The following is a 16505-nucleotide window of genomic DNA, read 5'->3' as shown; positions in this document are numbered from 1 at the left end:
TTACATTTCTCCGCAACTGCCATGGCCGTATCCATGGCCAGATTCTAAGACTAAATCATGGGCTTGCTGACACTGTTATCCTTAAAGCTAGGATAAATGGTGTAAAACTGTCACATGGCTCTTCTGTTATCAGACACCTTTTAAGAACAGAGTACTACGACAAGTTGCGTAAAACTACTAGGTACATATCGCGAGCAAGACGCAGTCGTTTTGCATCACGCCAGTATAGGTACAAATTACATACAGATTTACACTATTCAAAGGGTCTCACTGACCCCAAGCCTGACTTTTCTAGCAACCCACACCTAAAAGATCATGCTTATGCATACTGGAGAGTGTGATATTAGGATGAAATAAAGATGGTTATAAGTAAAATAATTGTGCTGCCTTGTGGCCAGCTGAGCTGGCACTGCACACATATAACAAGTTATATTAACTGCACAAATGTAAATAAGCCTTGTATAAGTTGTGTATATAATAGTGCTATATTTATCAAAAATATTATACAAAAATAGTAAACTACTGTATACCATAGAATACAGTCCTTGAAAGAAAACTCCCTAAACTTATGGCCAGAGCATTGGTCCCCACATTTCTGCCTTTCATTATTTATGAACTGGGGTTCAATGCTCAAATGTTCCGGGTTCACACATAGAGAAAAGTGGCATATATGCGACACGTGTAGGCCTTCGGGTATTCTTAAAATATTTCTAGTTGCCTGACATCTGTGCACATAATATTGTTTTCTGACAGTCTCTCCAGGCAGTTTTGTGGTTATTTTTCTATAGCTAGGATTTTTATTTACTGTCGTACAACCAAGCCATTTCCGACACCCTTTTTCCCCCACCGGTATAGAATTATCATTTATTTTTTGCTTAATTCTTTCAAAAATCAATTGTCTGGGTTGATGTGCCATGTTTACAATTTTTTTTTATTTGCAGACCACAGAAAATTTTAGTAATTCTACCGGGTACCAATTCTTATAAGGAAATATGAATTTACTTTTTTTCAGCTTTTTTGCTGTCTATGTGAAGTTTCATCTATACTCAGCTTATAAAACAAGTTTCAGCCCAAACAAACCAGTAGTTTTCCCAAAATCACTATTTTTGTACAGCCATCATTTTGTCCAAAGACTGCGGTTTAAGCCGTTAAATTTGGCTGAATCACATATAGTCATTAAACGCTGTTTTTTCAAAAAAACCTGTAAGATATTACATCAAATATACCATCAGCAAGTGCGGAATAGACAACCACACTGAAAAAAACTGATAATTATGCAACTGTGATAAAATATAGAACAAAATTAGTGTTTAGTGAAATTTTTTTGTTAAAAAAAAGCTTATTTTTCAGTACAAAATGGGAAAATTGTCCTTTTTTCATCTCAAATGCAACAATACTGCATATTTTTGCATTCTATAGCTAAAGTCATATCTCATGGCCATGGTATTCAAGTTCTCTCCAACTATTCATATCAAAATGTAACTAAAAACGTGTTGATCCTGCACACCTGGTCTCTGCTCAAATGGAATGAAATGGTATCTAAGGATATTACTAAAGATCTTCAGATTTCACACCACACAGGTGATGGAGATTCTAAAGGTCATTCTGGTGTAGACAAAGGTCAAGGAACTAAAACTGTGCACTTGAAAGATGTGAGGCACCTAGCAAATTCTCTAAAAAGGCAAATTAACCGGGCACCATTTAGTGACAAAATGTTCCGTGGTAAACAGAAGTCTAATCTAAAAAAAGATTTGCTCTATCTATTAAATCTAGGTGTGTTTCAGAGCTATCAAGTGCACATAAGAAGTACAAATGCAATTTGAAAGTAATAAAGCACAAAATGCCTATTATAATTTCAGCAACAATACTATGTTTCAAAGGTTACTGTGGTACCTCATGTTCTAAATACAGTTTGGTTTGTTTTGGCAACTACAGGAAAGCAAAAAACTATATGCCAGACAATGTCAGGCTGAAAATGACTGATGATGATGAGACTTTACTCAGGAAATGTATTGAAATTCACCTTGGTGATGTGCCATGTTTACAATTTTTTTTTTATTTGCAGACGACAGAAAATTTTAGTAATTCTACCGGGTACCAATTCTTATAGGTTATAACACACTAAATAGCCAGCACTATATATTCTACATAAAATGACAAGTTTTCACAATGCTGCAATACACACCTAGACCCATTTTAAATTTCTTTAACTTACATTTTCTTGTAGAGCAACATTTATACTGTAAAAATATCCAAAGAAAAGTAGGGGTCATGTTTGATGCAAGAAAAATATTTCTGGTCAAACGGACACACCGTAATTTTTATACTGAAATGACAATCACAATTTAGGGTAGGGGTGTATGAATAAATTTCACATGTTAAATCAGTTTGGAGTCTTTTTTCAACATGCAAATGCTACCAGTATGTCAAGTATAGGCATGCAATATGATTTCAACCAATATATAGCAATGATTTCAAGGAAAAATCCTTCTTACAGCAAAAAGAACTGAGAACTATTTGAATCCGCCATTATGCGACTACCATTTTTTCATAGGTGCTCAGGCTATTTAGTGTCTGTATGCCTACTATACACCCGGTTTGTCAGACAGCTCAGTCAACATCCGCTTTGTCATACAGCTTGTTATTTCGGTGTGAAATATTTTATTTTATGAATATAGATTCTATTCTATAACCATTTAAAAACAAAATAGCTAAGCTATTTTTGTGTTTAAAGAATATCTAAAATATCGAAAGACGCGTCATTTTATTATTGTTTTTAATAATTTATTGTAGGTTGATTGTGATTTGTTTTGTTTTGCGTTTTAAAGCCGTTTTTCAACAGTAACGGACAATTAACTTAACAAGAGTTTCTGGATTCCGTACCAGTAAAAACCTGTTCTCCGCAAGTAATTGTCAACTTCCCCACATGATTATGAGATGGAGGACGAATGATTATAGTCACAATACCCCTTATCAAATCGTCACGGAGAAGAGAAACCTCGCCCGGGGATCGCACTCGCGATCCTGCGATCCGCAAATATGCGGTGGCCTTATTGAGCTTGTGAAGAAATTTTACAACTTATATAAATCAATTTCGACATTTCATTCCTGGTGAATCCATCATCAAGGTAGGAGCAGAGAAACCAGTTTCCCTTTTAATGACAAGCATCCAAGCAAGGGAGCTACTGGTAATATTTCTCACGTCTTTGGTACGACAGGGCCGGAGATTAAACCCAATACCATCCCTGCCCCACCGGAGTCAAAGCGGGTCCGGACTAGCTAGGCTCTCTGCACTCTTAATGAATACGCTTTTGAAATGAAAGCACGTATGCAGTTGTTATGTTCCTCTCTCTTTTCTAGAATAAAAAGTAAAAGATTTAAAAAAAACGGAGGAATGTATAGACATGAAGTTAAGATATCACAGAGGGGGGCATGGATGTTTTTGTCATACTTAAACGTGCGCACGTATTAATTACTTCGTGCTCACGTAATATCTATTACTTCCGCACGTAATAAGAATTACGTTACGTGCGCACGTAGTATACATAGTATTAAATATCTGCGCACATATTAGTATAAAAATACCTGTGCGCACATATCACTCGGCATGATTAAAGCTTACTATAGAGATCACTTATTAGCTATTACGTGGGTACGTGCATAGCTGTTTCTTAGACTAACACGTGCGTACTGAGCAACTATGCCGGTTCTTTACCCCGCTGCAGCCGTTTCGTCTCGAATCTGTCTGTCTTTCTTTCTGAGGAAAGGAAAAGCGGTAATCCAGAGGAAAGTCGAGGCATCTGCCTTCTCATTGTGCAACCATGACCTATTGTTATTTTGTAAAATTTATACCTACCGCTCTAATGAATTCAGTGTTTAATACCATTAGAATAAAATCAAATGTACAAATGTTACTACTTGGGTATATCCCAGGTCGTCTTGTAAACTGATTTTAATATAAACGCAGTATATTATATAAATGCAACAATTGGAATATAACATAATGGAGTAAAATAAAAAAAAACAATTTTATATCTATAACCGAAAATCTTTTGCAGGAAATCGGAAGCATTTTACGTTATATATGTAAGGGCATTTTGGCGGGAAACTGCACGTGCCTTTCATGATGATCTTACATACGCTAATGTATATTTCGTGCTTCTCATATCGATATTATAGTTTCGTGTCAAAGGAAACGTTATTTGATTAAATTAAGTTGAATAAACTACATAGATATGCTTCCATAGTTGTAATACCGATCTAACTCGTTCCCGGCGACATTTCTGCGGGTACGTGTTTTAATTATGTGGTAAGGATTTAGTAATATTCAACTCGTATATTATTTATTCAAAAGTAAAATGAACATACTTCGTTACATATTTAAATAAAAAATCATCGAATATATGAAAAAATGGAAACTTGTAAGACAAAGTCCTGCCTCCTGATTTATTCGACGAAGGTTTTGTTTTATACGAATGTCACACAACAAGAAGAACATTCCGTATACGAAACAAACAAAAAAGCAACAAAAAGAAAACACTAAATATGTAAGGAGATAAAGAAGCAAAATTTGTTATTTTAAAAAGTTAATATTTCATCAAGTATGTAAAATAACTCGCTAAATTACTATAAATCCAAAAAATGCAAAACTGTTTCTATGTTGCTATGCTAAATGAAAGTTTTGAATTTTAGTTTTAGAAATTTTCTTGATACGAAATAAAACGAAACAGGCATAATAGTTAGAGAATAAGCCAATGTAGATGTATAAAATAAAAAAAAATCTTATTTCTTAAAAGAGTTTTCGGTCGTCCTTGCATGAAAGAGTTATCTCCCTTGTTTTTGCACGATCATTCTGTCTTAGAATACAAAATAAAATTTCAAGAAGTTGGATCACTGTGTATTGTGACGACATACAATTTATAGGGTTCAGCAATATAAACTAAAATATATTGCAAAATAGTTTTCTATACCCCCATTCTAAATGATCAAATATCTTTTCAGCGGAAGTCTTAGATAAATGTAATAATCAATTATTTTTGGCTCATTACCGACGTCTGGTCATTATATCTTGGTGGATTTTGAAAAATATAGTTAATTACCAATGGAATGGTGTTGTTTTGCATTCATATTTAGTGGGGGCCATTTTTGGTCCTTATCATATCCCGTCCTTTGTTTGGAAACTATTTTGAGATTTCTACTGGGTACCCATTGCTCCTGAATTCCTTAAACGTAATTTAGAAAGGAATCCACATTGTTAATGTTAATTTGGTTTAAATTATTAGCCCATAAAGATAGGTGGTTAGATCAAATACGATAGCTGACAGATCAAATGACGATAGTGATATAATTTTCGAAGTAAAACACTTTGATAGCATTCCAATATTTAAAAAAAAAACGCTTTATTCAAACGTTATTGACAGAAGTTATATCCAAATCATTTACTATTTGCTTTAATAAAGATAAACAATTCTAGAGGGAATTTCATTTACACTTGGTGCAGTATAGTTACATTATTTTAGTTTGATTTCAAATCTTCGAAATAATATAGTTTTAATGTTACCCTTATAACATTTTGGAATATATATAGTAATCTGATATTGTCAGAAAAGACTAAAAATTTACTACAGCAAACGCACTGGTCCATTGAAATAACTTATTAGCAAACAATAAAGGTCACACGTATTTATAAACCAGATGAAGAGGTCGTAAACGGACCTTGCGTTTTGAGTAAATATTTTTTCCACTACGCTGATACACGTCGGTAAAGTCACGTTCCTTGACGGTATATTTACATTATGCAGCGCACGTAAGTGTGAAATGAGACATTAAGGTAAGATCAATTTTGTTGTTATGTCATTTTTTCATTATTATGATATTGGCAGATAAATTTTGTCAAGGAAAGCAAATTATCAAGTTTTCAACTGTTTATTAATCATTATCATTATTATTACCCTACGTTCACAGAAGAAATATTTTTATCAACTCCACTGTACAATCTTCTTGGTAAGTAAGAGGTCCCTGCTGTTTTAAATGCTCTCAAAATAGCTAATATTACCTAATCGCTGAGAAGCTGTAGATATAGTTGAATTTGTCATTGTATTTGCTGGGTGCGATCGGTACTTATGTTATATATAGTAGCGGATCTAGGCTGTAAGGAGTTATTCTCCAGACAAAAGTAGAGACATACGGCACGCAGGTAGACGAAAACTTTTAGAATAAGCCCGTTGTCTTCGGGTGGGGATAATAATATAATGACAATATAAAATATTTACAAAGACATTGGCTTAAAGCAATGAGCTTGTAAGAAATTTCAACGTTTATGGAGTTACGATATATCTATAATATTTGCAAGTGAACTTATTTTCAGACAGAAGGTTAAGAAATATAAAAAATATTACCACAATTGATGTCACAAGACTTAAATAAACACACATTGACAAACTTTCTTATTGGTCAAATACATTAAACTAGGATTGTCTTAAAACGGATCTGGGCTTCTTGGGAACCTATAAATACATATACACCTTATACAAAATGAAAAACAAATACAATAATAATATTAAAGTCATGGAGAGACAAACGATTTTTATGTTAGCAGTTCTTGTTTTACGTAAGTTTTTATTTACTTTTATACGTTTTTTGTTTAACAAGTTGACAAATATAAACAGTTAAATTTCTGTTTGGTAGTTAACAGTAGATATAATTTGATTTAACATTATAGTTATACATAAATGATTTACATCGTTCATATAAGCTATGTACATGCATATTTCTTGTGTTTCTGACCAGTATTACTAGGTAATTAGCCGTCTCACGACATGCTCTCTTACAGCACGACACGTCGTCTAACAGGCGTGTGAATTACCTTATGAGTACAATGAATATTCATTATTTCAGTGAGCGTACACCAATCCTATTCAGTGGAGACATACAGTTTAAGCTATAGCTATTTTGATGAGATAGCACAGTCATATTGCGCCTCAAAGGGATCCGGATGGGTGTTTGCTATAAGGAGGAATTGTAAGAATGCCCCTAGGTGTGAAGAGATGTGTAACAACGCAAAGCACGAAATCCTCGAATCTATTAGCAATCAACGAAACAGGTAAAATGGATGCGTTACAAGTTTACTGATTTTCAACAGAAACTTGTCACTTGCAAATAAAATTTTCTCTTCTCGTCAATGTCAAGTTTAGAAACGTGTCTATTATGCTGCGGAATTAAAATAAGATATTAGATCTTAGCAATCAATTGCATTAGTATAACATCACAGTTGTTAAGGTTAAGATTACAGGTTTTTGGTGAAGTAACGATCTGCTTAATCTGATTTTGTAAAAATTTAACAACAAATAGACATTTTTCTATTATGAAATGAGTAAAAGAAAGTAGAAGGGACATGAACATCATCTTACATACACTGGTATAACATAAAAATGCAAAAGACGAAGTTGAAATTTAAAGAAACCTCGTACTAAAAATGGCATGCATTTATGAAACTTTAAAGAAAACATTATAATTGCAAACAAAAAAGATCGCTTAGTAAAATGAATAATCACATTTTTGCTTTTAAAGGCCACGAATAATCATGTCTCCAATCTACAGATACTGCTACTGGTAATAAAAGGTTAAACATGTTAGAAATAATTATTCATGTTCAACATCCATAAACGTGCATATTCAATGTGGGGAATCACATGATCAAAATATCTCTAAACAAAAGTTATATTTTGAAGAACATGAATAAATTTCCTACAATGAAACGATATGAAATTTAAACATAGCCTAACATATGACTAATGAAAATTGTTAAATCATTGTGAAGCTGACAATAATAATAGATATCCAGTAATTACAAACACTAAGGAAAATAAGAAGTCTCAGTTTCGTGATGTGTTCACGATAATCAAAAGGTGAATGTAATTAAAATCTATGTAGATTTAGGATACATCTATGTTGCCATATGGTAGGCTTTATTTTAGATTTACAGCATAAATTGCTTCAATATTATCAGATATTATTCATAAATTTGTTTTGGTTTAGAGATTTTTTGGTCATATGATTCCCCACAGTGTATTCTTTTGTTTTATTCAAAAAATGAAACCTAATACCACAATTCGTTGAAATTTATATATTTTCTTTACTACCTGTTAGAAAAATTCTTAAACAAATTTAATTGGGAGTAAAAAACAATACATTTGCATCTGTTTATTGTTCCTTTTCTTGAGAAGGAACACTTAGATTCGGTAAGTCACACTTGACTGAGCAGCTGACCTCGAAAGCTGTTGTCATTACAAGCTGACCAATCAAACTCCGTGACCTTAATAATAACCTCTGACGTTAAAATTATTCTTTCCTATTTGAGGCAACTTTCTGGCTGAACGTGCTCTGTCGATAACATATTACTAAATCCGAGGATGAAAAAGTGGAGTTGTTGAAACAGGCCAAACATATCATTTGTCACAAAGGTTTAAATATATCGTTACCTTCGAATGCATGTTTAATATGTGAAAACAAACCCCATTGCGACCCTCGTGTGAAACAAATTCACGAATCGAATCCCCGGATGTCACATTCACGGGATTTAGGACAGATACTACTAAGTTACAGCCATGATACTTGGTCAATGACCACTAAGTTTGTTGTGTGCGAGGGCGTAGACTGTTAGCGCAGCAAATCACTAGTACATTAGGATCTCACCATATATCTAGCAAAAACTGACTTACCAGCTTCGAAGGTGTGAACATTTTACATTTTAAGAAGTAAGGCAAAACATAACTCATTAATATCAAACACTTCAGTGAAATATCCATTTTACATGTTAGAAGAAAAGCAAGTTCCAGAAAATATCCACTATTCACTTTTAATGTCCGCTACTGTCATAGTCTGCTGTCATCTCTATAAACTTACCAAAACGTACTGGTGAATTAAACTTTTTCAATAAAACATTAACATTTTGGAACTGAGTTTAAATCGGGTCATTGTATACAGCCAGTGTTTCTTAATTACCGTATTTAGTCAACTGAAAGGGGTAACGGGTTTACTTTGTGGTTGGGGATAGCGTAAATACTGTGGAAATAGCGGACTTGACATTTTTCTGGCAATAGAAAACAGCATAGTTCTTTTTCAAAATTAAAGTGTGTATTTTTTGTTTGTTTTTTGTTTTGTATTTTGGTGCAGAAATAAATGCCCCTTGGTGCAAAATGTAAAGCCCCCGGGGCGCTTAAACGGGTGATACGGATTGTCAGTAAGGTAGTATTGTCTTGTCATTGCGTCCAATCCTAGGGTTCCACACACTGATAACCAATATTTAAAACAGACATTGCAACCAAACTTTTACAATATGATCATTATATATTTAAATAGGCTAGAAGGAACTTTTGCTATGCTTTAACTTGTAAACTTGTGTTGCATGTGTATTTTCAGTGTATCGTGTTTTGATGCATTCCACATTATGAAAGATCATCCAGTACTAAAGGCCAACCCTTCTCACCCGCAACCCGATTCTGGGAAATTGAATCTTGGGTCATATGGTTATGGTTCTGACGGATGTAGGTGGAAACCTAATCACTGCGGACCTAACTACTGTTGCTGTAAAGCGTATTAAAAAGTAGCAAATGTGTTTGAAATATTGTTGAGAGAAGATATTGATATATATTTACATGAACGCATATACTTTGTTTCAAAATCGATAAGGTAACTGTAATATGCGACTACGATTCGAGTCTACATGTCGTGAAAAGATATACAAAATAATGCATTTCTGTGTTTGAACTTATGTGGCAGAATATGTACCATCGCTTATAATAATTATAGATGTACCTTTATTATATACTTTGTTGAATAAATTTACAAGTTACTGTCAGTGACCACATACATTTCTTTGGTAAGTTTTTTTTGTGATGTATTGTAATCACAGCAATTACATTGTATATGTTTTTGAAATATTTGTTTTCCAAAGACAGAACGATTGCTAGGTTTTATCGGCAGGAGAAAATATTTTATTACCCAAAAAATACAGAAACAAAAATAAAAACATCCTGATCAAATGTTTTCAAAAACATTTACCCTATAGTATATATTTGGAAAACATTTACTTTAGCGAGAGATAAACACATGATCCGGATTCAAACATAGATATTTTGAAATAATCATAAATGCCTGAATACTTTTCACACGCTGTTTTTACGTAAATAGATGAATCAGATTAATTACCTAAATTAGACCTGATATTTGCAGATATGTCCGATAAACACAATTTATTTTTTAATTTTATGTCGGAAGACACGTAAGGTTATTTCATTTATCACTAACTTTTGCTTGTTATTGCAACTAACTTTGAAAATAATAAGTGCAAAATATTGATTACATTCAAGCATTTAGGGAAAGTAGCAATTTGCAAGATTTACGCAAATTACTGGAATACACCGATCAATGTCTCCAACCTGCACAAAATCGCAGTCAAGCTCACTGGCACAACACCATTATAGCATATCATATCCTACCCCGATATATAATATAGAGGCATGGTGTACAGACCGTGCAAGAGTGCTTTTTTCGTACCTTGATTTTGTGAAGATTATTGGACCTGTACGTGCACTGATAAGTAGTAAAATGTATACAATGGAAAGAATGGATGACAGTCGATGTTAGTCATAATACTGATTGACAGCGAATGCTAATGACTTTGTGTGATGCGGAACGGTAATCTCCTATCGATTGAAATCCTCTCGAAATTTCTAAAATCATCATGAAAATTGCCATTAGCTAACCAAATCAATATATAGATAATCCGGAGTATTTCGAACGCACACGCACACGCACACACACGCACGCACACGCACACGCACACACACACACACACATACACACTGCCTAGCTATAGACTACGTTGTTTTAGAGAAGTGGTAGAGTCAGACTGAGCGCAACGTCATTTTGAGCTCGAAAATGAAAGTAGAATGGTAAACAAAAATTATAAATCAGGGCATAAGGTTTTTATCAATATATTGTGTTAATATCTTGCGCATGATTCGAAACATATGTGAAAGTGCTACCCACAGTACTACGATTTCCCCACCAAAATCTTTTCGTTTAAACGCTATTCGTGTTCAACCATTTTCGACATTTTGCTCTCTGCGGTGTTCTCACTGCAAGTCAATTGAACAGGAACAGTGTTAAAACGAGAAGGCTTTGGTGGATGAATAGTTGTATCGGGGTTAGCACTCACTTTCAAGTAGGTTTCGAATTATGTGCATGATATTTACACAATATATTAAATAAAAATTTACGCGCTGATTTGTAATTTTTGATTACCTTTCTTCTTTCACTTTTAAGCTCAAAATGACGTAGCGCGATAACGTGACTGGGCACACTAAAAGTGCCAGCATTAGGTGTGAGAAGTTCTGAATTCGAGTCCGGGTCAAAGCTTGAATATTTGCATTCTATTACACCATATATTTGAAGATTATTGGACTGTCCAGATGTTCTACATTTTAAGCGAACAGTATAATGGATTATTGTTTAGCAATCCATGACTCACCGTTGAAAGTAAAGTGAAATACACCCAAATAGAAAATATCCAATATATTATGTCCCTTTGATATTTGCTAGGAGAACAATGTTAAAATATTCACATAGACTTTTTCAGCTCCATTCGTCATTTTGGGTTCCGTTGTGATATTACAAGTACAGTCCGAATTTGGGTCCAGACTGTGCTCACACCACTCCAAGTCAATCCCAGAATGATAATTACTCATGTATTTCCTTAACATGTACATCCAGGTAGATAACCTCATATCCAAGTCTGTCCTTATTTTTGCTATGTCCTCGTACTTCACGTACAGACACTTCTTTGCAGTCAGAAAATCACGCAAGGCACACTCCACATCAATCAAATATTCACTGTCTGGTATGTTTGAGAAGTCCACATTCAAACTTGTCCTGTTCTTGATGTAGGCTGTGAATAATTCCATCCAAGTTTCTACCGAAATTCCAAGATGTAGTCTACTAATATTTGCTTCGTTAATCGACACCTTGTGATGTGTCGGACACGCCTCGCTCAGTACAGTACTAAAGGAATTCGACATTGTGTTGAATACCGCCGAGCTATTTTCCATCTTGTTTATCTATGGTAAGATGCCATCCTTTCACACATTTTTATAGTGCAAAAATGTTATAAAATTATAAATTTGCTCTCAAAACATCGCCCTGCGGCATGCCATTTTTCCCTTTCAACACAGTGGGGCACCGCCTTGCAAAAACGTCAGTGAGCATGCCATTTTTTTCCATTTCAACACAATGGGGTACCGCCTTGCAAAAATGTCAGTGACAAATCATTTTTACTGAACAAAGGTGTCAATGTTAATGCCTTTTTTTATTATACCAGTTTAAAGTAGCATTTAACGTTGGGTCAAAGTTCATTCCCATAAAAATATTAGGACCAAAGGTATCCTGGAACTCAGCACGTCTGCCAGGTTTTACACCCGTTATTTCTAACTCCATCTTACTTTCATTATGACAACATCTGCAGCAACAAATATGCACCAAAACGAACCTTTACCTCCATAAAACACCCCCGATTTAAAGGGGGGGGGGGTCTTTTTTCAGTCATTTTTTCTTCTTTTCCCGGACAAAAATCACTCTAAAACACCCCACCTTCTACCACAAACATCCTTGCAATCCAACTTTTTTTCAAATCCCATTTTGGTCTTACTAAAATGCGATATTTTAAACGATTAGATTTCTATATAAAGTAAAGACATTGATGTAATATTTTAAGTGAAATGCATCTATAAATCTTACAAAACTGTTTTACTCTTTGTAACGTCATCATGTGTGTATCATTCCGCAAGGAAATCTATGCCCTCCTTTATACCATTTAAATCTCTATATTTTTGCAAACTAACATAATACAAGATTTATATTCAGATAACAAATCAAGTTATAAGCCTACACAGATTGTGACCACATATGTTGTTTTTTTTCTGAGCTGATTTGTATTTACATTTTGGTCAAAGACCTTTGAGATGATAATTCGATAATTAATCTGTAAGATTTTTTCATGCTTTGTGTTACTAAATCATCTTCTAATGTCAATTTTCATTCAATCCATAAATATTCATTTGTCAGGTATAAACACATTTTGATTAACTCAAGAAATGAATCGCGACTTATTACTGTTCATTTGGTTATATTTTTACGTATTTGAAGAGTTTAGTCATGTATTTCATACTTCTACAGCTACCACTATTTATATCATATAAACACTTTTTTGTTTGGTCTTTCCTTTATATTGTTTACACTGATTCAGTGGTGCATAATTTTACAGTTTTTTAACGATAAACTTTACAATTTACGGCAACTATTGGACCAGCAGACAAACTAGTATTACAGTGTCTTATGACTTATGTCCAGTGTAATCTAAAGGAATGACGACGATATTTTTAGCCCCTTATTAATTTCATTCATCAAATGCAATCATTTCAGAGTACTAAGTGGTGTAGAAAAAAGCTTATGTCCGCCTCACATTCCTTTTCATTAAGAAAAAGACTGTGGTTTAGTAGTTCACATTTAGGAATGAAACATATGGGCGTGTTGAGTAGTCTTAACACGCACTTTAAACAAACATCATGTATTTCATACCAAAATATAAATTTCGAAACGTTTTCTTATTATACCACTTGAAATAATTCAGAATATTATCAGAGTCTAATTTCACATAATTGAAACAATACAGTGCCTGTTAGAATGGCAAACGTATTACTAACAATGTCGTGTCACAATGCACTTTTCCAATGGTCACATTCGGTAACATACACATTTACAATACCGGTATTGTTCCGCCTTTACATAACACCACAGCAATAGTACATAGGTTTATCATTTATAATGCAGACACAATTTTAACATATACTAATGAAATAGCCTGCACTGTGCTGACTTTGAAACCATGTAAATGTACATTTATAACTATTTTATCCACAGTCATACGACAGACTAGCACAGTATATCATCTCATTGGGGGAATACAGTTTGATATAAATAGGTTAGATAAAAGTCGCCACACTACAAGAAAAACATTAAACATTTCGAGTATTTTTGCTATCAAATACAATATTAAATCTTTAATTTAGATTCTAACCGCAATTCGTGAGAAACATGTTATGGTAATACCGCAATGGTCTGAGATTATAAAGGCATGTTCTAAGGCAACGAGATACTAATGAATCTAACAAAGCTTTTAACGCAACAACTAGTTTTTGCTTAAACGTTACTTAATGTTGACAAAAGTTTAAACAAAAGCATTGTTAATATAACAGTAATTTTGAAATTTTAATACAAAAAAAATTATTAAACTTGCAATAACACCATTGTTTTGACAAGGTAAGACAAAAATTCACTCTTAAGAGCATAGCTTTGAGAAAAACTAAACTTATGTAATAACATAATGTATCTCTAAAAGGTAAAAACACCACAAAATACTGAAATTCAGTAGGGAAAGTGTTTAAAACATACGCAAATGTTGAATGTTCTTCATAAGACAAAAAGTATATTCGGATGAGTTTCGACCCCTCCCCCACCCCAACCCACGCACACAAACACTTTTCCGAATATTTAACCTTAGTTCATGTCAAAACATCTCGCATGCCACTTTTAAAATGCAGTTCTTAACAGATGTTTTAAATGACTCCAATGTACAATAAAATGTGAGCTAGATACTTAAGTAAAAGTAAGTTCTTTATTGATTCGTTATTTTGCGGCCGCTTCTAAATGGGTTGAGGCATTGGTATAAATAAAAGTATATGAAATTGTATATTTCAATTAATTGTAAATATGACATTTTATTAACAATATATTTTTCTAAAGGAGTAAAAGAAAATGTGCATATAGTCATCTGAAAGGAATTTGAACAGGTCTAAGTATTACGCTAGAAATTTGGTAAGTGCATGTTGTCATACAGTTTACAGCGCGGTACAAATCAAATCTCTGTAAAATATCCCAACAAGTATTCTCTACGAGAATATTTTTTCTTTACAGTTATTACTTGTTTAACAATTAAAAAAGGGTTGTTTTTCTTAACATTTTCATATGCCATCCCTTAGACCTGGCTCTGTTGCGAAATAGTCGTGGAACTAACCACTATACATTTTTTTTTCATTATTATGTTATATCAACTGACATATCGCTGCAACAGTATGGAGAAGTATTTAATTCGAATTAAGATCTACGTATGTATTGATTATAACATAAATAGGAGCTTTGGTTCGTATCCACAAGACAGAAATATACAACATTTAGAATGTGCAAAAACAATTGAGGAATCCCTCCCGTATGTGTGGACAAGTTTAAAATGGCCCGAAATGGCATTTATAGTCCGGACGAATTCTAAATCGATATAATCTAATTATAAAAAACATGCTTTCTCTTTTTTTTATGACACCTTTTTTTTTGTCTTTGTTTGAAAACAGAATGTAAAGTTAACGATTTTTGATACGTCGTTTTAAATACATGTAATTTATCCCTTTTCATACAAATTATTCATAAGGTAACATTTCTTTAACGTTTCTTTAAATAATTTAACTTTGAGAAGATTTACATAGCCTAATCGTTTCGTCACCAGATTATTAGAAATTTAGAAAGGCAGTGGCTAGTGAACCGTCACCGATGCAGCAGACCCGAGGTCTAGTGCACCGTCACCGTTGCAGCAGACTTAAGGTCTAGTGCACCGTCATTTTTGTTATATATAAAATATAGCCTTTCTTTGAAGTATAATTATAACATCTTGTCATTAGCAATTTGAATGAGCATTATTAGAAGAATGAAGTAAGATAAACCCTGACTTACCTTTAAATTTACTGATTAACCTCAAAGCGCTATCTTCGTTAATTTTTTCGGCGACGCCGTCTAATTCGTTTTCGTTACCTATGCCACGTGACTTCAGTTTGCAAATCAAACTACTTGATAACGCATTATAGATAATTTATCAAAATAGAAGATTTATGCAACACTCTGCCAGATTGGACGAGAGTGTCAATTTCTTTCACTCTGTTGATTGTGCTACGCTGAGTGAAATGTAGACAAAGCGTTTATCCTAAACGACGCTGTTCACAGTTTAAAGCTAACTTTGGCTCAGTATATTTAGCAAGAATATTGATATATCTCAAAATGATAAGTAAGTTTAATAAATATGATAAAAACCTGTTCAAATACCAACATATATCAAATTAAAGAAAGAGCTGAATACGGTCTGCGTATCACATGAATAAGGGTGTGATAAGAGCCTTTTATGTAGAGAAGTGCTTTTTAAAAGATTTTCCTTGTTACAATTGTCGTCTGTATATGAAAAGGTTTCTTGCTTCTGTGACTTATTCAGATTGCATATTAAAATGATTACTTGTTTGCTTTGATATATTTGTTATAAATTATTTAACTGATTTATTATATATGAATATTTTTCTTTAGTATGGTATGCAAATATTGAACTCAGTTGAAATCTGTTTTATTATATATAT

General features: G+C 33.4%; 1 protein-coding gene across 1 annotated transcript; it reads left to right on the top strand.

The window, feature by feature from the left end:
• The first annotated feature begins 6495 nt into the window (after nucleotides 1-6495).
• On the top strand, nucleotides 6496-9872 carry LOC123541945 (uncharacterized). The gene is made up of 3 exons (XM_045327573.2): nucleotides 6496-6610; nucleotides 6898-7102; nucleotides 9421-9872. Exons 1-3 carry the CDS (start codon nucleotides 6535-6537, stop codon nucleotides 9599-9601), a joined length of 462 nt encoding a protein of 153 aa, XP_045183508.2. The 5' UTR covers nucleotides 6496-6534; the 3' UTR covers nucleotides 9602-9872.
• Nucleotides 9873-16505: the final 6633 nt, after the last annotated feature.

The sequence above is a fragment of the Mercenaria mercenaria genome, chromosome 1 (genome assembly GCF_021730395.1).
Source record: "Mercenaria mercenaria strain notata chromosome 1, MADL_Memer_1, whole genome shotgun sequence".
Taxonomy (NCBI): Eukaryota; Metazoa; Mollusca; class Bivalvia; order Venerida; family Veneridae; genus Mercenaria; species Mercenaria mercenaria.
The sequence above is the reverse complement of the archived record's forward strand: the minus strand, read 5'-3'. Positions and strand labels throughout refer to the sequence as shown.